General features: G+C 40.2%; 3 protein-coding genes across 3 annotated transcripts; 2 read left to right on the top strand and 1 right to left on the bottom strand.

The window, feature by feature from the left end:
- The first annotated feature begins 167 nt into the window (after positions 1–167).
- pfdn6 (prefoldin subunit 6) lies at positions 168–8,118 on the top strand. The gene is made up of 4 exons (XM_041797791.1): positions 168–354; positions 538–608; positions 735–859; positions 7,825–8,118. Exons 1-4 carry the CDS (start codon positions 291–293, stop codon positions 7,943–7,945), a joined length of 381 nt encoding a protein of 126 aa, XP_041653725.1. The 5' UTR covers positions 168–290; the 3' UTR covers positions 7,946–8,118.
- A 2,661-nt stretch (positions 8,119–10,779) lies between these two features.
- Positions 10,780–11,628, bottom strand: her5 (hairy-related 5). The gene is made up of 3 exons (XM_041798221.1): positions 11,581–11,628; positions 11,384–11,479; positions 10,780–11,271 (listed from the first exon to the last, which is right to left on the bottom strand). Exons 1-3 carry the CDS (start codon positions 11,626–11,628, stop codon positions 10,780–10,782), a joined length of 636 nt encoding a protein of 211 aa, XP_041654155.1.
- A 3,880-nt stretch (positions 11,629–15,508) lies between these two features.
- On the top strand, positions 15,509–17,985 carry her11 (hairy-related 11). The gene is made up of 4 exons (XM_041797235.1): positions 15,509–15,606; positions 16,916–17,011; positions 17,117–17,210; positions 17,333–17,985. The coding sequence occupies exons 1-4, from the start codon at positions 15,553–15,555 to the stop codon at positions 17,983–17,985; spliced, it is 897 nt and encodes a 298-aa protein (XP_041653169.1). The 5' UTR covers positions 15,509–15,552.
- Positions 17,986–25,118: the final 7,133 nt, after the last annotated feature.

The raw sequence follows: 25,118 nt of genomic DNA, 5'->3' as shown, positions 1-25,118 counted from the left end.
GATTAAACAACAACAAAGAGATCGGTTCGAATAAAAAATAACAGTAGAGAGCAGTTGTATGTTCTTATAATAGTTTAAATATTGATTTTTGAGAATTTGTTTGTTTGTTACAGCCCTCAATTGGCGAGGGCTCTTACTTTGAAGAGATCAGACATCATCCGCTCGTGCCCATGCGCGTGCCACTGCCTTTTCCTGTTAGCTTACAGAGCTTACACGCTGTATGTCAGTTAGCATATTTGTTCAAATCTGTGTGAATCTTTGAATATTGTGCTTCCTAAGTAAACGCAAATATGACAGAGGCAATTCAAAAGAAGTTGAAAGCGGAATTAGAAAAATATACACTGATGCAAAAAGGTAGGTGGCAACAAGCCTTGCGTGGTTTTTATATCCTGCCGAAAGCCCCAAAAAGGATAGTCACCATGTTTTATCAACTCACTTTATCATTGTTTTCATTTAACTCTAGACTACTAACAACAATGCTGCCATTACAATACATATTTTTTTGTGATTAAACTTTTTTTTCCAAACCATGTTAAGATGTGAGTAAGAGCATGTCAGCCAGACAGAAGCTGGAGACGCAGCTGACGGATAACAACATTGTCAAAGAGGTACATATCAACCAATCTCTTTTTTGGTAAACTTATTTTCTCCACTGTTGTAATTGTTGTTGCGCTTTTGATTTTCTAATGTTAGATAGTACTGTATCTAACACGTGATTCCTCTGTCTTTTTCAGGAGCTAGATATGCTGGACAGCACAAACACAGTTTACAAGCTCATTGGACCAGTATTAGTAAAGCAAGACTTGGATGAGGCGAAAGCTACAGTCACTAAAAGGCTCGAGTACATAAATGGAGAGATGTGAGTCCCTAAAACTGTGATTCATTCCTGAGCTGTCTGCCTGTAGTCCTTCTTCCTGCGTTGCAACCACACTGAAATAGCAGCATGTTGCACCAGAATCAGATCTGCATAGATTAATTGCATATATCTATATATTGAATATGCATAATACAGTCTGGTTTCAGTCTATTATAATCATGAGTGTCATCTGTGTGATGACAACGTATACGAGGTATTCACTGTAAACGCTGCAGCTGGGGATCATCACAACCAGAGATAGAATAAGACATTGCATCATTGTTCCTTGCCACTTTTGCTCACCACTGCCACAGGATGGATTCATGTTGGGTTCAAATCATAGGGTAGACCTCTTTTTTTGAAAGGTGCTTGGGTCAACATTTGATATGACTCAGCATTATGCAGAGAAGAACATACTCTATTTTACAGCTGTAATTTACAAATCTTAAAATACTGAGTTTACTGGAAGGTACTGTAGCTTAGAGCTTGTATTACAACACAGTAAAAGCAAATGGTACCTATTGATGAGGAAAAGAAATAATCTGCTTCACACTGAAAATTACTTAACAGTGACTTTATTGTCAGTGAGTTGTGCATTTTCCCTGTAGCTTCCTTGGGACACCTCATAACAATCATTTGGGCATAGACATTTGTGTTAGCCTAAATACTATGGTCATCTGACAAATCATCACAGCAATGATTATTGAATGTCATAACATCTCACTAGTCTTGTTTGAACGCATCCCTCAGACAGGATGTGCCCGTTGCAGACTGTGTGCAAGTATAAACATTCCCATATCCATCAGATTCATAACCACAATCATACTGGATGACAAATATTACACTTAGAACGAGAAATTTTTCTCTGCGTGTCTCCTCCGTTTGCTTTGTTTTGAACAGGCACCTGCACAGTCACCTGTATTTTCTTTCCCATTTCTACGGCTTAAAACTTAGTTTGTGACTACACAAACACCTTCCTCACTGCCTTAATGTGTCTGCGGACAACAATGAAGTCTTTCATTGGAGCAGCAAGCCATGTTATTGCATTTTAATGTCATTTAGAAGGTAAACAAGAATCGTTGGAAGCCATGCCCCCCGAACATCTGCTCCAACTGTCACCAGTTAATATGGCACACCGGCCAACACACAGACACAGCCAATCATAAAAGACAAGGACAAACCAATTACATTTAGGGATACAATGATGACTGGGTCTGCCCACTTTCTGCCAAAACGAAAATCTGCTCGCAAGCAGAAGAGCAATGACAGTAGTTGTGTGTTCTCTCAGATTCTGAGTGCGCTCAAGACATGATTTTCCTCTCTCAGGCCACAATATTGCTCACGTGGGTAGAGATACTCTGCGAGCGAGCGGTGTGAAAACTCTTGCAAAAGTAATTTGCTCACACGAATGTTTGACGTGCACGTGGATCATATATATTTGCTCATGCGGAACTCATATTTGCTCGCACGGATCTCATATTTGCTCTCAAATTTTGACAGTATTATGCCGCCAAAACTTAACATGTAAATAAACATGGGTGAAGAGGTAGTTAGTGCACACCTTCATCATCTGTAATTGCCATAGTCTTCTTCAGAAAGCCAATTGGTTTGTCTAAGCTTCTTATTCATACAGCTAATATAAAGCTAAAGGTGCATCAAGGTGATTACAATTACGCAGATGTTTCTTCCTGTGCTAAAATAGAAATATTTTTAGAGGATGTTGTTCCACCTGGAGTAGCAGCTTAAGATTTATAAGTTTATTTGTTTGATTTCCATTGACTCAGTGGAATACTCAGACATCAAGGTTGCTCTGTTTTCAATGGGTTCAGGGTGGTGATTGGATAATTCCTCCTTATCTTTCCTTCTGGCTAGGGAGTTGTCAGGCATAAATAAGTCAGCCCCCAGTTTTTAAACACCTCTCATGTCTGCCACACATATTGTCTTTATGATGTGTTTAATGAAAGAATCCACATCAGGGTCCGACGTTAAGGTTTTTGCCTAATTGCCCTTCAGGGCAAGTGCTTCCCAAATCTACTTGCCCCATCTAAATTCCTTCTTGCCCTGTCTAGGAGGTACTTTTTCTGCCTGTCAAGTTTATACATTTTGCTCACAACATAATTATAACTAAAATCCACTGCCTGTTGACTGTGGAAAGCAATACACAACACAACACTTCTTTCTTAAGAAAACTGTATTTATTAGCTGTGTTAGCCCACTGAAAATTGGGTTGTATATTAACTTTTTGAGCCCATAGCACTGCTGCTCCAGAGGTTGACAGTCTTGTAGCACAGAACACGAATCCTGTAGCACAATACATAAAATGCTTGTTACACCTCTAAAACCAAAACGTAACCAAAATATATGCTAAGTGAGTGAATGTACTTGAAAAACAAACACAAAACACCCTAAATTACAGCTCTAAATTAATGTCTAACAAAGCAAATAGCCACTCATAGTTAGGTATTTTCGGTTGTAGCAGAGAAGAGAGACGCTGATGGTTCATCCCCACATCCAGACACAAAACAAGAGCAAACTGCTGGAAGCTGACTAACTTTGTAGAAGTGTTGGTGCTTGAAGAGGATTAGAACAATATGACTTGGATATCAGACCTTGAGATAGATCCAATAGAGGAGCAAATGAGCTCCATTTGTGCTGCTATTTGCTGCTGTAATCCTTTTGTTTGTATTCATCTTTTTTTTTAACTTTAGGCAGAACCAGCTGATGGTTGAAGTGGTTTTCTGTGTTCACCCTCATTACTTAAACTTTAAAGTGTGTTCTCGAGACCGGAGTATGTTTCTTTGTTCGTCCTTAAACTGTGTTTCAAGGACTGAAGTATTAGGTCTATACATTTATATATTGGTTTTAATTTAAGCTAAATTTAATTTTTAAATATCACCATATTGTATAAACCCCAATATTGTTAATCCTCGTCAAACTAAGAAATAAAGTAAGGTACAAGTTTTATGTTCTTATGTGGGCCTTTTTAAAGGATTTCCACTAGGCCAATTCAAAAGGACCAAGGGCCACAGTTGGCCCACGGACCATAGTTTGGCCACCCCTTATATATTTACTGATACTCAAAGTAATAGGAAACTATTTGAAACATTATTAGAAATTCATTAAACACTGTTAGAGTTAGGTCCATATTGTTTAATCACACCGAGTTCTGATGTTTATAGAGCTAATGAACAGATCCCTATTTTACACAGCGTTATCATCATAACATCAGTAACACTGGAGTTAAATGGTAAATAAAACAAAAAAAAACTATCACCAAATTGTGTCTTTACCCTAACAATAAACAGTTCTGGACATTGATTTACTCCTCTGTGCTCCTGTTTCTCTCTCTCTCATCTCTCCCTCATACACTGCTGTCTCTCTGTCTGTCCGCGTCATATCGGACCTGTATGCTACATTCAGACGTATATTGGCTTGTTAACCAAACAGCAGCAGCTACGATACTAGTGAAGAGAGAATACATCGTTTTATACATTAAACTTTTATCAGAAGTTAGCGCAGACTGATCGCTCTGTCCTCTCACCGACAGTTCACTCACTGTTACCTTCAGTGCGTATTTGGAGAGGACGACGAGGATAACGGAGAAGTTAGCTAGCAGATACTCATTTTTAGCATCGTCTAGCCTACATGCCTTAATGAAAAAGAACTTTGGATTAAAGCTGCGCTCCTCTTAAACATAACGACCACCTGTGCTGTGTATGCCCTAAGCCTGTCTTCCTAGTTTGACCTGCAGCATCTGCACGCCTGGCACGCACACACCTCTCTCACTCTGTCATCGCACCTGTGCAATGAGGCATGACAATCTGTACAGCCCTGATCTGGCTACTCGGGGCTCCGTAGTAACAGAAACGAGAGAGGAAAACAATAAAATTAATGAATAGAAAAGCTCAGAGTTGTGCTTACCCGATCGGGCGAGTCCTTGCAAGTTTTGCTTGCCGGTCGGCTTTTTGAAGTTGCCCCGGGCATTCGGGCAACCGTTAATGTCGGACCCTGCACACACTGGCTCTGAGATTCAGACAAGAAGTTGCTACTTGTCATAATCGGTCTGCCCAGAGGACTGACCAAGCTTTAATGTATTTTTCACAATAAATACAGAACTGTAGTGATAGTTTCAAAAAGGGTACTGACTCTTTGTTATTCTCTGTACAACAGTAGTGACTGACAGTATAAAGACACTCATGTCTGGAGGTTCCAGTCACTGGTTATTGAGGCCTTGTCCACATGGAAACGAAAATAATATATTTTCGATTTGTTTTGAAAAGGTTTTCAAACTTCTCAGGCACTGAACATCCCCCCAGAGTTTCCATCATCACGAAATGAGAGGAATATGGCACCTGTGTAAATCTGCCTAGATCAGGCTGTCCTCACAAACTGTGTGACTATGCAAGAAGGAGACTAGTTAGAGAGGCCACCAACAACTTCTGCCTGGGTTCGTCACCAGTCAAAGCTTTATGGGAAATTGGCAAAGAAAAAGCCACTGTTGAAGAAAATCCATATGAAATCTTGAGTGCACCAAAGAGTGTGTAGAAGACTCCATGGTCAAATGGAAGAAAGTTCTTTGGTCTGATCAGACCAAAATGATGCTTTTGGTCATCAGACAGGACACTATGTTCTGCAAAAACCAAACACTGCACATCACCACAAACACACCACCCCCACTGTGAAGCCACAGTGGTGGCAACATCATGCTGTGGAGATGCTTCTCAGCAGCTGGCCCTGGAAGGCTCGTAAAGGTAGAGGGTAAAATGAATTATTTTATTATTTAATTTTATTTAACCAGGAAAAGCTCATTGAGATCAAAAATCTCATTTACAAGAGTGTCCTGGACAAGAAGGGCAGCAAATGCAGTATGCAGTAAAATAATGCAGTAAAATATAGGAAAATTCTGGAGGAATAACGTTTTCAGTCTGCAAGAGAACTGTGGCTCAGGAGAAGATTTATTTTCCAGCAAGACAACGGCCCAAAAAACAACACAGAAATGGTTTAATTAACAAGGTGAATGTTCTGGAGTGGCCTCAATCCACTAAAGAATTTGTGGCTGGCCTTGAAAAAGCCTGTTCACACCAGTTCCCTGTGCAACCTGGCAGAGCTTGAGCAGTTTTTTAAAGAAGAATGGAGTAGAATTACAGTGACCTATCCACACAGACTGCATCTATTAAATACTGACTTGAAAGGGGTTGAATATTTATGCAGTCACTTATTTTACCTTTCATGTTTTTATTTAATTGGCATTACTTTGTAGAATTTCATTTTCACTTCAACATTAACAAAGTTTTGGGTTTTTTTCTTTTGTTTGTTTGTTTTGCAAAAAGTCAAATTATTTTGATCATGATTGATTTATAAAATCAGTAACAGGGTAAAACACCCAAGGGGGGGAGTTTGACAATGAGCTGTGATGCTACCGTCGGGACAAAATCAGACTGAATTGATGTAGTCTGAGCCAGGCTTTAAAAGCAGTAAAGACACAGTAATGAGAAATCTTAGGGGTCCAGCTTAAACCCAACAACACAGAAGTGGCAGCCTGAATTGCTTTAGGTCCCATGACCAAAAACCATCTTGTTCCCCCCTACATGGAGGCATAATGGTGTTTTGAAAAGTTTGGAAGCCGGAAATGAGAGCAGAAGGCATCAGGTGAATGTGGGATGTAATCAGGGAGGACAGTTGTTCAATTTGTTTGTAAGGAAGAGAAATTCAAAGGATGTATGTGTTTAGGTAGGCACCAGCCAGGCCAGTTAAAGGATTGTGAAATATAGGAGGGAAGCTTGTTGTGCCACAGGAGATAGTTTGCACTAGGCTGAGGCCTGACATAGTGCTGTGGTCTGCCAGTCAGCCAACAGCTTATTTTATAGAACTAACCATTCCCTGGGAGGATTCAGTGGAGGAAGCCTTTGAAGGAAAAAACTTAGATATGCAGACTTAGGAGGAAAGGCTGAACAGTGAGGATGGAAAGTTAGTGTTCATCCAGTAGACGTGGAGTGTTGGGGCTTTTGAGCAAGATCAGCAGTTTGATTACTTAAAGAGCTGGGAGTGCAGGGACTGAGTTTGTGAAGGACAGTTAGGAGATGTCAGATGAAGCAGTTCAAGCTAGCCTGTGGATTTGGATGAGGAGGAATATATCAGCTTGTTTTTTTTTTCTTTTTACCTGGGTGCAAAGCAGATTTTCCTCAGAAGACAGTAAAGTTGAAGTTGTAGTTGGGGTCCAAATAAAGTTTGACAAAACCCTTAAGCTCCTCTGTTTTTCTCCTTTCTCATGCTCTGTTCTTTATTTTTGTCTGTCCCCTCATGAAAATGAGGGAGTAGGGGGAGTTAGAGCCTCAACCCAGCCTGGTGGGATTTCTACTTTAAATCTGCTGTTTATTTGCTCTGAATTCACAAATAGTGTTACAGTCAGTGTTAGATTGATTTTATGAAAGACTTAAAATGAATGGGAAGTTATTTCACACAGATCTTTTCTCATAAGATACACACTCTCATTCTGCTCATACTGTATGGGCAGCTTAATTAGGTACCAGGGTACTTGACACAGCATTAACTTCATGACAAAAGCAGACACCAGATTACTTAGAAATAGTCAAATGTATTCTTGCAGGGCTTGGCTGTGTAATCCTGCTCACTTGTCTGTAGAGGGCAGTAAAGAGTTAAGTTGATGGACATAACCCACAGCACAGAGTGCTGTATCCCTATAGTTGGAGGATCACAAAGCACACATCTTTCTATGAAGAAACTGTATAAAATCAGACAGGTGCCACAGAGGGGTTTTAATAAACTTAGTTAACACTGTGTAGGCTGTAGTTTCTGTGCTGTTGAATTGCACCAGAACAAGTGTACTTACACTCTCATTGGCTTGAGACTCAACCAATGGAATTCATTCTGTGTTCCTCATACTTTATAAAAACAATGGTAAAACTTTGTCAAACTAATTTAATTTTTTTTTTTTAATCTTTTTTCAGTCAGAGGTATGAGACGCTCCTAAAAGACATGGAGAAGAAATCCGAACAACATCGAGAACTCCTGTCCAGTTTACAGCAGGAGTTTCAGAGAGCTCAGGGTCTGGCTGTTGGCAAAGTGTGACCAAGGGATCCAGCAGCAGACTCTCACATACACACACTATACTGATGGGGATAGTCACAAAACAATATTAGCCTAAAACACCTGGCTGGATCATTTCTGCTAGTAACTTAATGATTTGAAGTGTTGTTACTCTGACTTTCTCATGTTACTAATAAACCTGTTTTTTTCATGAAGGTGCAAACTTTTACTTGAGTCTCATTTTTTCAGCAGAGTCCGTCCTGGGTTGGTGGAGTTCCCATCAGCTGTATGCAGCACCTTAGTTTGTTAACTTGGTTTTATTGCTTGGCAGGCATGTGGCCACCACAGCAGATGTTCTCACTGACCCACCCCACACCTCAAAGCAGTGAAAAGGCTTAGCAGGGCAGCATTGTTCACAGTGGTGAATGTATTTTCTCCTGCTGTGTACCACCAACGGAGAATCTAAGCTAAATTAATATGCTATTAGAAAGTCTTCAGTGGTCTTTACAAACTAGAACGGTCTAACTGTAAATGCAAACTGAGGGCACAAAATTGACCTGTCCTATTTTTAGTTGATTATTCTTGCGCCATTGTCTCTAAAAGCACATTTATATGTGTAAACTGACGCATGAACATTGTTGACGACGCCTTGAACAGTTTGCTAATGTTGTATTTTAAGTTTGCGGTTAAAATCAACGGCTAGCACGTGTGTTAACGATAACTCGCTCCTTATTCAACACGGAAACGAGTGTGTGTGGTCTAAATGTTTGAATATGTGAGTTTAGTAGGCTCTTGCTTTAAAATACTGAATATGGCTGCATTTAATTAAATTTGTTCGCATTATGGTTCGCCAGATAGGAATCGCCATTTTAATTACCATTATGCAGCAGAAGCTGACTGACACTTGTATGAAACCTGTTGTATTAAATGCAATATCGGTCTATTAGTCCAGCATACGCTGTTTACTCTTTGTTGTAGCCTATAGGTCGCTAAAATATATGGCATAGCATAAACCCACTTTAGCAGGCAACACTGTCTGTTTAGGATTGAAGAAGAAGAAACAAATGCTCTGTAGGCAGGCAGTGCTGAAAAGCACGAGTCTGCTTCTGCAAACACATTGGCAGTCACAGACCCATTAACACCCTGAGGTGTGTGGCTTTATCACACCCAGATTTACAAACTGCGACAGTGACGCTGACGACATGTGGCCACGTGCGGCCCCTGTCCCTTCTTCAACTCTTTCGCCTGTTTTTCTAGAAGCATAAGATACATCAAACTTGTTTACGACTAAGACCCTTAATTTTGAGTCTGTGTTCCAAGATATGTATGTTTCAATTTGTATGAAGAACACTAGTAAGTTTATAGAAGATGCCAAAAGGTGAGATGTTGCTGGAAGTTCGCTGATGGAAAACCAACAGAAACTGATTGAAATGAGAGAGAGTTCTACTGCTACAATCTGTGATAAAACCAGGACTTTCCAGCTATTTAGATGAGGAGCAAGTCCACCATAATTAGCTATCAGACGTGTTTTCCTCTGACAGATAAGGCTATAAACACATTTATGCAGTTACACCTTATAGCCTACTTTTCTACGACAATAAATTTGCCACTATAGGCACGTTTTATCTTAATATAGAAAAGAGAAACACCAATCTGATGTAAAGATTTGAATGATTTACTCAGTCATTTAGCTGTTAAGTTTAATCTTGAGGCACAAAAAGAACATCCTGTCAGATCAGCCAAGCGGGACTAACACCTGTCTTTCTACAGAATGTTTAAAACAACCTTTGAAATTATTGGGAATAAGGACAACGCTGCGTCATCCCTCCGTGTATCCTCCCGTGAAATAAGGTTCGTTTCTGCAATAAATACCAAGCGTTATTTCTACCAAAATGTAATACTTGATGTGAAATGCGGCATAGGCCTACAGTTCAGCTGAGATGCCAACTCCCACCAATCTCTACTTTACAGCGAGGATCAGTGGAAGATAACTGAAATATTGCAAAACAACATTTTTTAGCGAAAGAGTCGAAGATCGGATGTGACGCAAAACTGTGTGCGTAATTGGTCGATTTCTCTCAGTGCGACTCTAGTAGCTAGTTCTTGTGGTTACAGAAATCAGACATGTTTAACCGGCGTGGCACTAAGAAAAATGTGCTTTAGGCCTACTTGTGGGCATGTGGGCCACTGTGGGACCAGGTTTTGTAGATTGCATGCCAGCGCATCTCGTGCGTGTCTGTCGCTGGTAAGTGTGCGAATGGGCACTCCAACCAGCATTTCTACATCTGAAAAACTGTTTCTAAGATCGTTAAAAGGCAAGGCTCCTCCACATCAGCATTTCAATAGACCAATCTTTCATAACTGCTGTCCAGCCTGGATAAAGTATGTGTTAACTGTCCTCTAGATGTTCCACTATGTTCAACACCAAAGCCTGCTCAAGTACACGCTATTCACACGACAAAAAGGCCACTCGAGTGACGTGGTGTGATCAGGAAATTGGGAATTTATCTCAAGTACGGAAAGAAAATGCCACAAGCAGAAGATTCGTCTCATGTTTAATCGCTCAATGCTCATATAAAAATACATTTATACACGAGCAGATTTTACGCACGTGTTACAGAAACACGGATGTATAGAACAAATAGGTCTATCAGGAATCCGTTGAAACTGCAGAAAAATATCAAGCCTATTTACAGCTGTAATTTAAAATAAAAATAACTGCGTGCGTAAAACAAAATTTCCATACAGATGCGGTGAATGAAATCTAATCTGTAAGGAAAATAAAACTGTACAAAAGATTTCAAATGTACAAAAATACATATTTACAGTCAGTCAGCATGTACATTCCAGAAATACAAAACTTTTTGAAGTGTCTGTCACTGAGGCCATGGCCTCCACACAGGATCAGGGCTGTGCGTGGAGGCTGCCGTGGAAGAAAGCAGCTTCATGGTGTCACAGTGGAGCCCAGTCTGGATGTGGTATGGATGAGGAAGGCAGGTCGAGTGATGCAGTGGCAGATGCTGCGAAGACAGAGCTCCCGAGTCAGGACTTGGTATTAGCGTCCTGGGGATGTGTCCGGGAGATGAGGGATGTGTCTGGGGTTTAGGATGCGCAAAAGAGGCATGGACTGCATTCTTGTCCGTTTCTCCTGACCTTTGCCTCTTACTGCTTATAAAGTGGCTGACCCTCAGCAGACAGGACCTCATGCCATCACTGTAGTTCTGTCGGCTATCAGTAATTGATCGGTGGCCCCTGGAAAGGACCCTCTCCATGGCCCGGTGACCCCTGTGCTCGTCCTTCTCTGTCGTTAAGAATTGAACCACACTCTCCAGAATCTCTGCCTTCTCCACCTTAGGATTCTTCAACTTCTAAATAAAACACACCAGAAGCCTTGTTAGGGGACAGTCTTTAATTGAACAATAATAAGTGTACTCTGAGACAGAATACATTTATGAACATAGAGGAAAACTGTGAACAAACCTCATCTTTTGTGTTCTCAAGCATCAGAAGCCTCAGAGTCTCCAAACTGTGGTTGATCCGCTCTCGTCTGCGTTTTTCCATCACCGGTTTAGACACCTGGGGATTTAATAAAAAAAAGGTTAAAAATACCTACCATGATGACCCTAACACACGTTCCTAACGGGGCTGATTACAGTGGTAACAGTGCGGAGTCTTACCCTTCTCATGGTTCTTTGGGGAGACTCTGTTGAAGATAACGCCTTCATCCTCAAGGCTGGCTCGTGACCCTTCTGAATCTTAAAATCTAGAATGGCACGCTCGTCTCCCTTGCATTTTGTTCAAGGCCAAACAGGTAACCCCGCCCACTTGGGGCCCCGCCCCCAATTTCGTTCTGTCCACGCCGCCTTGTCAAGAAAAACATTGGTTAATTTCTATTTTCATGTGCCAGCAAAACAAAAGATTGTTTTAACTTACCCTCCGTAGTGCGTAAATGAAGGCTACCTACCTTTATTTCATTATCCACTTTATGAATAAATATATACAGCCAGGAAGTACTAAAAAACAACAGTTAAGATTTTGGTGGACCATTTAACAACATTAAAACCTTTTTGTCCTGCTCAGTGAAAGTGATAAAACTATAAAGATCTGGTTAAATTGCTAACTCAGTTTTCTTTATTTCATTTCTTCGACCAGAATTTCACTTTGAAGAGTTTGAAAATATATAGAAGAAACAAATGGGGAAAGTGTTATCACTGTATCATTTTATAGTTTATCTTTTATTCAACACATCATAGGAAACAAACGTCCCTCAGCCAACCCTCTTCTCTTTAGTACCAAACATAATGTGTAACTGGTGAGGAGATTTTTTTCTTATTGATTTTGCAGCACTCCAGCCCCCCCAGATATGCAGCACACTCTCCTATCTCGCCTGATGCTGAAGAGCCAAACTGCCCCATTCACACCTAATCTGCTGTGCTTTGTTACACACCTGGGATGGCTTTTAGTGGGTGTGGTGCTTAGAGTCTCAACTGGACAAGATGCATTGTAATGTCCCCCCATTTTTGTATTTTTTCCTCACTTCAGAATGATTTGGACACAAAGTTAAAGGGGCAATAAAAACAGTTAAACCCTCATCTAATAGTGAGAATCAAACTTTCTTTTCCATGAGCCTGAGGTAAATTCAGATGAGGATCTCATGCCCTTGTGGTGCCGCATAAACTCAAATCTAATGTCAGACTGTAATTGAACCTGTAAAATATTTATTTTAACCTTTGAAATAAGCCTTTTTGTTGTGGGGATGGGACTGCAACTTGGAGACTGTAACCGTACAAAATAGTTGTATTATGGAGAAAATGACCAACTTTGCAACAATAAACTTTTGTGTATGCTCTAATGCAGTGTAACTCAACGCCTGGCTCTGGAGCCACATGTGGCTCTTCTATGTCTTAATTTGAAATATTATTCCCCCAGAAAACCTTAGAAAGGAAACTATGACTTCAGTATATGCATTGCAAGTCACATTAATCTGTTTATTTCCCACACTTTGCTCACATACAGTAGGCTTTAATTGTTAACCTTTATTTTCTGTCTGCATATTTCCATTACCCTTAATTGCATTTTTGCCCCTATTTCTTTTTTTTTTGCCACTTTTAATCCATTTTTGCGGCTTTAACAATTTTTTGCCCATTCTAGTAACTTTTCATTTTTTTTTTTGCCATGTTTTTGCCACTTTAACCATTTTTCCAGCTGTAACACTTTTTTTGCCCCTTTTCACCCATTTTTGCCCCTTTTTTTCACTTTCTGGCAATTTTTGACACCTTTAACTTATTTTCATTGCCACTTTAACCTTTGTTGCCACTTTTCACCACTTAGATTGTGGCTCTTGCAAAGGTGTTTTTCAACTGTCTGTCTCTCTGAGCAGGGTTGAGTAACACTGCTCTAATGATTCCCTCTAAATGCTCAGCCCCCCTAAGCACAATTAGGGGGTCTGCACAAAAAAATGTTATTCTGGTGATAGCTGGCAAATATACTAATGCACTGACCTTCTCTTATAATACGATCAGATGTGTTAAGTGGAGTTTTATTTTATGCCCTTTTAACCCTTATTCAAACATGTAAATGAAAATATAGTACACAGAAGCCCCAGTAGTAAATAAAAATACTGTCTCACCCCAAAAATGTTCCCTGAAAAATCGTTTCAAACCAGTTTACTCCAAGTCCTTTCCTCCATATTATTAGCCTTCCCCACAGCTGTGCCTTGCATTAATTCTATCTCTGAGCTCTACTGGCAGCTCTTATCTTGCCATGGCTTGGTTTTTTGCTCTGATATGCATTACCAGCTGTGAGAACCTCTATAGAGAGCTGTGTACCTTCCCAAATCATGTCCAATCAGTTTACTACAGGTGGAAGCAAGGTGTAGAAAAATCTATCTATCTATCTATCTATCTGTCTGTCTGTCTGTCTATCTATCTATCGATCGATCTATCTATCTGTCTGTCTGTCTGTCTATCTATCTATCGATCTATCTATCTGTCTGTCTGTCTGTCTATCTATCGATCTATCTATCTATCTGTCTGTCTGTCTATCTGTCTGTCTATCTGTCTATCTATCTGTCTATCTATCTATCTATCTATCTATCTATCTATCTATCTATCTATCTCTGCTGGAGTTGATGGAGGTTTACTTTGTTGTCTTTGCACTGCATTTACGCTCACCCTGATCCCTATTATGGGCTCAAGTGTTGAGATAACACTGGGATGATCGGATCACGGGGATCCCACAGATTAAGTGGCTTTTCAGAGCCAGTGATACTTCCGTTTTCAATCAAAGAGTGGGGCGATTAGTTTAATCCCAGAATTCACGCTTGGTAACTATGGCAACCAAGATCATCCAAGAAAATTTATTTAAAAAGAGGCCAACATTTTAATCAAATAAAGCCAGATATTTAAGTATTACAACTTTACAACTACAGAAAAGTCAGGAAATGATCAAGCCTTTAACGACGTTTTGTTAAATCTCTCTCTCTCTCTCTTTCTCTCCCTCTCTCTGGGGTCCGGGTTTAAGCCACGTGGACCCGCCCCATAAATAAGTCCTATAATGTGCTCGCCTGAGCCTGTGATGGAAACTAATGAGTGTAAATGTGTCCTTTGATGGCAGAGAAACGGAGCGTTTCCTTCTAATATCGTGAGCTGTCGGCTGTGTCGGCCACACTGACAAAAGAGTTCAAATCAAACAGACTGAGGAGAGGAGATGAGGAGATGGCCTGAAGTCAGCAGCTGCTTCGTTGTTATCAGTGGATGTGGTGTGAAATCCAAACATGAAGTATCAGACGGACGCGAGGCAGCGCACACTTTGCTCCAAGGTGTAGAAATCCGACAAACACATTAACAGACAATCGGGGCCTGCTCCTTTTGCTCATACCCGTGTAAACCTGTGTACCGATTATTACATGGTTTTAATCACATTTAAATGCTTTAATGGGCTATAGGTGCTCCACTCCCAATTCACGATCGACAGTTTTATCCACATTCAGGCGGAATTCCACCACAACCCATTCCACTCTCAGTGTGTATTTTTCACCACTTAAGGCAATGTGTCGATTTCTCGCACATCGTAAAGTCTTCCTAGCAGCTCACGTTCTCACTTCATCTCTGTTCCCACGAGAAAAAAGTTTCCCATAGTCTCACTTCTTGTGGGAGGTGTAAGCAGCACTTATTTAGCCTAATGAAATTAAGAATCATTCAACAATGACCCCTGCTCATTGCCCAGCGTGTAAGTAGACGACGTCACATCTTGTCCATAATAAATCCATACAAATAAAAGCCCGATCTGAACCTTTGATCAATGTAAATGGTAAACTATCAAACCTTTACAGCAGGTAACCTTGATCTGATATATTGATTAATAAATGAATGCATAGTAAAATTTAAATAATCTATATTTTATTCTATGTATCGTTGCTGTATGTTTTTATAAACCAAGAGCATTTCTTTTTCAGAGAGGTCTGAATCACTGGAATTTAGTTCGGACTTTCTCCAAGGATCATCACGAAGTTCAGTTTCCGTGTTGTGTTGTCGCTCTCACCTTTCAGCCAATCAGAAGCAGCCTGAGGTTACTTAAATTCACCCACGGAGACAGCAGGCTTAACTTCTGCTGCTTTCACAGAGGACCTCTGGACCAAACAAAGCAACATGACCAGGAAACTACAGAATCCAACTCTGGAGGACAGCAGAAGCAGAAAAAGGGTACGATTTTTTTCATTTTGTACTTCTGTAGACTCATATGTCTGTCTAATAATCATTTTAGGAAAGCTGTTCAGAAGTCATCTGTTCATGTTAAAAAACTCTTCTGTTCATCCATCTCCTAGCTGTCCCAATAAATGATAATAATAAAGATATATTTAGATAGATAGTTTTAGTATTGTTTTACTTTTAGCCTAATTAAAACCACAAACATTATGGTGTTTCATTGTCCCAAAAGTTGATTTTATTTGTACAGCTGGTTCTTTAATAACCATCAAAGCATCACTGATACATCATAAGTACAATGTGTCTAAAACAGTGGGTTTACAACTATTTTTGCTCAAGGCACTCATGAGCTCAAGACAAAATCCCTAGACACATCATTTTCATATCCATGCTTCATGGCTTCTTAAGCACATATTAGACTTGAGTTGATGTTTAGGTGTAATAACAAATGGTTGTATGGATTCCCAGCACAATGTTTGGGAACCATTGGTCAACTACCTGCTCAACTATTCATTGTGTAAATGTCTCATCATCCATGGCAGCAACCAGTGCATTTAGACATGCAGGCATGGTCAAGGTAATCTGCTGATGTCTTCAATTAAGCATCAGAATGAAGACGATTTATTTAAGTGGCATCAACCATGCCACGGCTGTTGGTGGACAGATAATTTTGGAGCCATTTGAATATCACAGCAGAAATTTAAAACAAAGACTGAACAGTTTTCTTTTCTTAGCTGTCAGGAGAGACACTCAGTGTGTTCTCCTGCTGCTGAAGCCCATCTGCTTCAAAGTTTGACCTCTTGCACCTTTAGAGATACTCTTCTGAACACATTAGTTTAAAAAGTGGTTATTTGAATTATTGTTGTCTCTCTATCATTTCCAACTAGTCTAGTCTTATTCTCCGACCGCTTCCATCAAGGAGGCATTTTTAGCCCTGTCACTCACTGGATATTTTCTTTTTTCTTTTTCTTTTGTTTTTTTTTTTTAACCCTACACCAAAATCCGAGTAGATCGGCAGCATCTGAAATACTCAGATCAGCCCATGTGGCACTAACTACACAGCATGCTCAGTCATTTAAATCACCTTTCTTCCCCATGTTGATTCTTGGTTTGAACCTCAGCAGATCTTCATCAAGCTGACAAGCCTAAATGCATTGGTTTCTGTGACTGGCCCATTTGATATCTGTGTTAATGAGCAAACAAACATGATCAGTCAGTGTATATGCACTGATTATCCAGGGTACCTTGTGAAGTCACTACATCTCAGACCTCCTCACATAATGCTGCTGCTGCTGCTTCTTTCCAGGCCCTTAAACCAGTTGTGGAAAAGAAGAGAAGAGATCGAATAAATCAAAGCCTGGTTGAATTGAGACACCTGCTGTCTAAACATACTTCTGATCCAGTAAGTCATTTAAAAAAAAGTCACACAAAGCCACAGAGGATATTCAAGGGAATCAAACCGTAATAATGAATGAATTGTTGCCTTTTCCCCTGTTATCATCCTCAGCGTCTGCAAAATCCTAAACTAGAGAAAGCAGAGATTCTTGACTTGACTGTGGAGTATCTTCAAAAGTGGACAGAAGGGGGGAATCTCAACAATGGTTAGATAAAAAAAAAAATCTGAACATGATTCTGAAAAGACATTAAAATGATCATTTACCACATCAGTTTTTTAATCCTACACTCCTGTTTTCTCTCTTTAATGTCCTTCCAGCTGCTCCAGACTTTGCTAACAGTGAAACGAAGACACACTCTTCAGCAGTGGATCCCTCAGAGTCCAAAGTTCCTTACCTCTTTACCCTTGAGAGTGCAGGTTTTAGGGAGTGTGTGGCAAAGATGACCAAATACATGCACAGAATAACACCAACACAGAGAGCGAGTCTGATCGCGGGGCTGAAACTTTACACAGAGAACCAGCAGACAAACAGCACAGAAGCAGACCTTAGCCAGGGAGTGGCCGAGACAACCAAAGGGTCAGATGAAACATCTCTGGATTCGGTTTACACATCTAGGAGGAAAGAAGATTGCACCAAACTGTTGTTTTCATCTCATTCTCCATTTCAACCTCACTCATGCTCCACACCGTGCCATGACTACTTGTCCCCCCCACCCTCTCCATGGCTCCCTTCTTCTCTCTCAACGTATGCCCCCTCTCCTCCTTTCCCATCATTTGCCTCACACTTTTCCTCCCCCCCAACCCTGTCACCTCTGTCCTCCAACACCTCTTTCTTTAGTTTCTCACCCACAGTCCCTCACCCCAGCTCACCTGCTGTCCACTGCCCCCCTTTTGTCACGCTTAGACCCCCCCCACAACCTGTTCAGAGGGAGGGGTCTCTACCCAATCCTGTCACACCCATATGGAGACCTTGGTTTTGATGAAGTGGTTCTCACACTACTAGAGACACTGAGTGGAAATGACTGCAGCCACTGAGTATGGAGCAGATAGAAACCGTCCATAATAAGAATGTATAGTGTATATATGACCTAAATTTTCTATATATTGTACTGGACTTGTAAATAAAACTTCAACTTGAACCAGCTTGAACATTTTTCTACTGCAATGACTCCCAGACTTTTTCTGTTGGGCCCCCCTTTGGCAGATGAAATTATTTTCAGGCCCCCCTACCTCTCACCATACAAATCAACATGTGAAAATGTGTAAACATATAACCATGTTTGTAAATTACTTTTTATTTTCAATTTAGCACAACATAAAACCTAAAGAAATTTAGTTTTAAAAATCGGACTTTCTGAAGATGGAGCAATTCCCTGAAAATTCAAACCTAATAAATATCTTTAAGAATTATACACCCAGTCCTGTGAAAATTTCAGTGACTACTGTGGGTTTATTTGGTCCTGCAGATCTTCTTGAGTCCTGGGTGCAGCTGTCAGACTGCCACACTTTCAATGTCCAGCTGTGATTTGTTTTTTCTGTCTTGACTTGAGTCGACTGCAGATGAACCTACCACACACAGGCAGGATCCCCGGCTCAGACCAGCTCAGGCTTATTGCCTCCTAACAAGAACCCCAACATTACTCACAATGCTGTCCTGATTAGTGAAATTTAAAATCAAACACAGAGGCCAGCCAAAATCAAATGAAAGTCAGGCTCTTGAAGGTGCCGGTTGGCTGGTGCTCCTCTCTGATTGGGTGATGGTCTGTAATAGGGGAGTCAGACTTTGAAAATGCACCACATACCCCCCCCCCCCACACACACACACACAAGCAAATGGGCTCTGCCACACATCAGGACAGGAGGAAGGCAAATTAAAAAGTTATAAAGAATCTGAGGATGTGTTCCATCAAATCAACAAAACATCACAAATTTGCCAAGATTCAAGTTTTAGTGTTGATATTTTTGGCTTGGCTTAAAAATTGAAGAAGAATGCAGGAACAACAAAAAACTCTCACTAATTCAATGGATTTTTGTTTCCTTTATAATACTTCCAAAAATGATAGAATAATGCCATATTAGTGGTATGATATTTGAAAATCATCACCACCATTTTTATTTCTGTAGACGAGAATGTCTGCCCTCAGTGTTCACAACACTCCATGTACAATGACAAATTGAGACCGGGGTTTCTAGAAAATATCTTATGGAAATAGCATGTTGTACAATATAAGAGTGCCAAGTAAAACCTGATACTTCACTGCCAGGAAAGACAAGCAAAAGTTCATGAGATGCTGCCCCAGTAGCTACACTGCATTTGAGTATATTTCTCATTGTGGACACACATGGCACACTCAAAATAGTACCTTCTTAGAACAGAAATGTGCATTTTGGATCACACTAAATGACTCCCAACTCACACAAAATAGGACTTTACCTTTGCCCAGAAGCGCAAAATCTTCAGATGATCTTTGATTTGATTCTGCTTTGAAGGCTAATGTCTTTAACTCTATTTTAGAATGGTCAGTATTAACTCATTAAAACAAAAACAACACACTATTAAAGCAATGCCATTTTTCTCATTGAGCCAGACAGGCCCCCTTTAATAACTAACTGACTAGACAAACACTGTCCTTTCAGGTCAGTTAATACAACATTAAAGTGCTACTAAAGACCCAAAAGGGAGCGTACATTTTAGTCTCAACACTGGTTTCCTGTTAGTCTTTGTATTGATTTTTAAATTCCTTGATAGTTTATAAAGCACTACATAATTTTGCACAAAAAAACTTCAGGCATGGTTTTAGTTTATGAACTGAAACAGCCCCTCAGTTCCTCTGGTTCTTCTTTTGTTCCACAGAGCAGAACAAAAATGTCTGGGTTGAAAGTGGTGCTATTCAATTTTATGGTTATTATGATTTCACTTTCTTTATCATCATTATTGTTATTTTATTTTATTCAACATTTGGTATTCAAATTACTATTTTTAGTATCAATATTTCTTTCTAATCATAACAGTCTACTTTCTTAATCTAATCTTACAAACAACCCATTGATCTTTTTTTATCCGTTTGATTTTGTTCATAATTGTGTCACTTTGTCAACTCTTTTTAGCACCCTGAACTCCAACTGAATGTGTCTCTAAGGTGCTACTTAAATAAAGATTGACTAAACAAGATTTCAACCAGTGATTCATTTGGGCTTACATTACAGCTTAATGCACTTAATGTATTAATGTCTCTCTAACACAGCTAAACATTATATACTGTTGTATTATTTATAACAGGCAATATAAGGGTGAGCTATAGCAAAGGCCAGGGGTGTCTCTAGTGAACTGTAGTTCAGTAACTATATCATGAAGCCCCCTGGAACATGTGGCCCCAGACAGTCACCTTTACCTTAAAGAAGATGAGCAAGGCTAAAAAGAGTCAGTTCATATGTGTGTACAACTAGAGGCCTTGGAAACTCACTTTTGTTAAATTTACCGTGACAGAGAAAAACAATCTAACTGATAAGTTCAATGAAGATAATAATTTGTTAATGTAAGATTTTTATTGTAACGTTTTCAGTATAACTTCTGTGTCTCATAATGGAAAAGTTTGGCCAGTCAGATGCAGTTCAACATCAGATCAGCAGAGGGCAGCATTGGCATAGCTTAGTCATGTAACTGAGAAGGGGGTCCTCATCTCACCTGTCCTGTCCCACTATGGACAACAGAAAGCTGTCATCAAGATGAAGTCACTGAACTTTCCTTAAGTGATAAGATGCCTGATAATCACTCCTCTCTTCTTCTGTTTCTTTAAGCTCCACCCACTGTGTATCTGATGATCAAACCTTTTAAACAGGCGCTGAATATTTTCAGCAGGTCATTGACAGTTGTGGTTAAAGAAAACAGACCTTATCAAATGATAGAACATGCCTCTGGATAATGGTTATTTTTCCCCTCTTTGCTCCTCTTTATTTCCTGAAGCTCTCATCATGTGAGTGCCTTTAGTTATGAGGTGATCGTTGTTCTTTGTCAGAGTAATGAGAGGGCAGAAACGTCACTGGAAGCTTGATTCTCTATACTGTCTGTCTGTGATGTTTTGATCATTCTGCACAGAGAGAAAGCAGAGAAGGTCGCAGCACAGCACATAATTAATAGGAAGAAAGATCACCTCTTAGAATGACCTGACAATAGTTGAAACCTGCTTGGCATTTTCTCGGGACATGCTGATTAGAGCTGATCCTGTTACACTCTTTAATCACTGTTTTTGTTTGCCTTGAATGCACTTGTGCATTCCTGATTTGGAGAAAATTTGAGATGCTGTTTTGTGGAGATGTCTTGGCCTGCTAAGAATCTGTGAATACCAATGTGTGTGTGCATTTTAAAGAATCAATGCTGACACAAGTGGAGACAGTTTTATAGCTACACAAACATGGCAAAGGTGTGAACTGTACCTGTGCTGGCACATTGCTTTTTCAGACAGGTGTTTAACATGGTGGTCTCTGAAAGATCTGAGTAACAGTTCATCTACAGCAAAGCTCTTCAGATGCAGAGTTGACAAAGTTTGTCAGTACATCTAAAAAAGTTGTATTCATACTGATTCAGTACCTTTTTCATGGCAGTTGTGGAATCTGAAATGTGGGTCTGGGTCCAGTAGTACTAACAAGGTGTGCATGATAGAAGTGATTGGACAGTGTACATTGGTGCACCATCTAAGGCTGACTCAGGCATTTTTATCTGGCTTACAGATTGATGCATGGGTTCCTCATGGGAAAAAAAATGTTCACATTTGGTATTTAACTTCAGCATTTTGCAACTAAAGAATCTTTTAAAAGAAGTATGCACAGTAGAAAAACTTGGAAGGAATTTCCACAAATTCAAACTATAAAAGAGCCTTTACTATGCTGTCTATTTGAATAGGAGCGACTGTAAATTCTTCTGGACTTGAGTCAATTTGTTTAACTAAGCTCTATTTTGGAAGACAGTCCATAGACTGAGTGCTTTGTTCAGTTAGATTTGAGGACTGCTGCAGACTTATCCAGCATTAGGAGGACTCCCCACTCAGATTGCATGTGAATACTCAAGAATGTAGATCTGTCACTACCCACAACTAAATATCATTTTTTCCTCCTTTCATTTCTCTTTCTTTCCCTCTTTTCAAGGCCCTTTGAAGTAATAGTGAAAGGATCCCAGACTGTAGCAAATTACCTGAGGACTGAAACATTTTTGACATAAGTCCTGAGAGACGGGGCGAGCCACTTTTCCTGGCGGCCCCTTTGGCGTTTTTAATCTGGGGCTGAGGGAGACAGTGGCGCTGACAGAATGATGGGACAGCTGTGGACATGCTTCCAGGCCAGCAGCAAAGAGTCAAAGAAAAGCCAGGAGAAGGGCCACTGCAGACATCTCTCTACAGGGTCGATAATTCAGGACAGCAGACCACAGACTGAAGCAGGACAGAGAATGACAAGACGCCCACCTCCTTTAACCTCAAATGACTGCATCGCTGGCAATGGAAGGGGGAATCATAAGCAAAATGAATAAGAAAATCAACGACAGAAATATTTGTTTTGGCTCTGTTTCTGTGCAGTTCTAGGCTAAAATATACAAATGATGACAGTATGAATGCCTCACTTTGGCAACCTTGACTTTTAAGTCATATCATTTCCTTCTGCCTACTTGTGAACTGGTTGCAATGCTGGACACTGTAATCTTTCTGCCTGCTTAAAATTGTTGGTCTTGTGACAATAGGCATTAATATGCCACGATCCCCCACCACACCTTAGTCCGTGATCACAAAGCTGTTTTTATAATTGACTCCTGCTTTTGGTTTTGAATCTTTTACACTGTTTGATGTTACATTTTTAAACCTGGTGTATTTCATATATTTTGGGGAAAAGGGCAATATGGGGAATACACTTAATTAAATAAACATATGGTACCACTGACCTGTTTGAGTGATAAATAAAAGTAATCCCAGCAAACATACTTAAAGCAGACAGGAAGTAACTTGAGCTACATAGGAGGGGATTAAATCAGACATCACATATTGTTCAGGACAGGACTATTGTTTTTGACATAAGAAACTTTTCACTTATGCATTAGTGCCCCCCTCTATTATGGGCTGCAGTCTCATTGGTCTAGTGGTTTGCCCTTTTTTTTCTATCAATGTTACAAAGTCCAATTAGCTGGAAATAAAGAACAATGGCAGCTTTTTCTGAGATCGTCTAACCTTTCTTCCTGAGGGACCTTGCCATACTTAAGTACATGAATGTATTCTCCTCTGCTTTGCTGGGGCTATCCAAACTGTGACCTTTCCTGCACTGCTCAAAGATATCTAGGGACTTAAAGTGCAGTTAATTGTCTGCGTGATACCTGAAATCGGGGTAATTGTCATCATCACAATGCCACCTCAATGGCATTTATTTTTGAGCTTTTCTGTTAAACTATTGGATTAAATGTTGTAATCCTAGAGTAGTATCAAGAATCAAACTTTCTCTCTGTCTGTATCATCCTGTGTTTTGTGTTTGGGCTCTGGAGCTGTCCACTTTGTGTCTGGGAACATGCATCCTCCTCCTCGGTCTTGGTGACCCGATCTTCCCTTCCCTATGGGTGGGCTGTGACCCTGCAAGCCTGCAGCTACTGCAGGGTTGCAAACTCTCACCCTGGGCCGCTTGTTATCCAGGGGATGTACTTCAGTACACTTTATGCTCTTTGCCCCTTTTTAAAACTGTCAAAACCTTCCAGGTCACAGGTCATGGTACTAAACAGAAGCTGTTGATAAAAATAGCAAGTTATTCATAGGTCATCTAAAAATACAACCACCTGTCCATTTTCATTTAGAGAATACTTTGTTTTCTCACCAATCTTCTAGGGAGCTTTGACTTTTTGTCCCGATGCCACACAGGATTGAGAGGCCATTTGTTAACAAAAGAGAAGGCTTAATGATGTCGATGTCTTTTTCCTCGTATGTAACCTCATACTGCTGAGAAAATGTCAGAGTGCAGGAAAGAGTGTGTGGACATCAGATTCTCTGGGCCCTTAAGGGGCCCCTTGCACTGACAAATAGAGCAGTCTTTCCTTATCTCTGCCATGTAAGAATTCCACCTCTGGTGCAGACGCTGCAGTCTGAGGCCAAGATTTTAAACTATGTAAAGCACACCTAAGAAAGGTTTAAAATTAGAAATGTTTCAGGTTATTAGATTTCTTACTATGCAGTAATTATCATTGATGTAGGGAAAAAGATGGGATTACAGGTGACAAAGTGTTAAATTTATACCTCTCAGGACAAATGTGTTGTTGTAGAACCAAGTCATAATGATCACACAGATCAAGCCAGCCTTAAGGTTATTTATTGACTGCCTGTTTGTACATTATAACCATGGAAAAATACTTTTCAATTTCAATCTCACAGTGTGACACCTGGAAGCACTTTGCGAAAGAGACGAGTATTCTCTGCGTTTGGACAACGGGGTTTCCCACTGCATGACAAGCACCAAACAAGAGCTACAAAAAAGGAAATTATATACTTTCTCTGCCAAATATCAGTACCCTGTACTATTCCATGTCAGCAGCCATGTGGAGAGTTTAGTGGCAGTGTATTCACCTGCAACAGACTACTGAAGCAGGTTAGCCATGCAAGTAGCATGGCCCAGGAGATGTTGGAGGCAATCAGGTTTCTTTAATGAAGACATTCATAGTACCAGTGAAAGAATCCTAAAGATCATCCATTGAAATTCCATCTTGTACCACCATCACGTCAGCAGGAAAATTTGTCTGTTTTGACCAATAATGGTTGCTGTACTAATGCAGTTTGTAGGGACGTGGGTTGGGACCCAAAGGGTCGCCAATTTAAGTCTTGGGCCTGCTGCTGGAGATGTCCCAGTGAAGAGATGACCTTGAGCAAGGCACCAAAACTCCAATGTCTTGGGTGGTTTTCACACATAGTACCTTACTCTGACACCTCTCCGTCTCACCTATTACAAAACCATAAGATCTTGTTTGTGCATGTTCATGCATTTCAGCCTATGAGTTTACGTGTTCAATAACAGAGTGTAACTCTAAATTCATCCTTTAGGGATTGATATTCTTCTTCCTACCACACCAAATTATTTTCACCATCTATTTTGAGCATAA

Source organism: Cheilinus undulatus, linkage group 10 (genome assembly GCF_018320785.1).
Source record: "Cheilinus undulatus linkage group 10, ASM1832078v1, whole genome shotgun sequence".
Lineage (NCBI taxonomy): Eukaryota > Metazoa > Chordata > Actinopteri > Labriformes > Labridae > Cheilinus > Cheilinus undulatus.
Note: the sequence above shows the minus strand (reverse complement) of the source record. Positions and strands in the feature narration are given on the sequence as shown.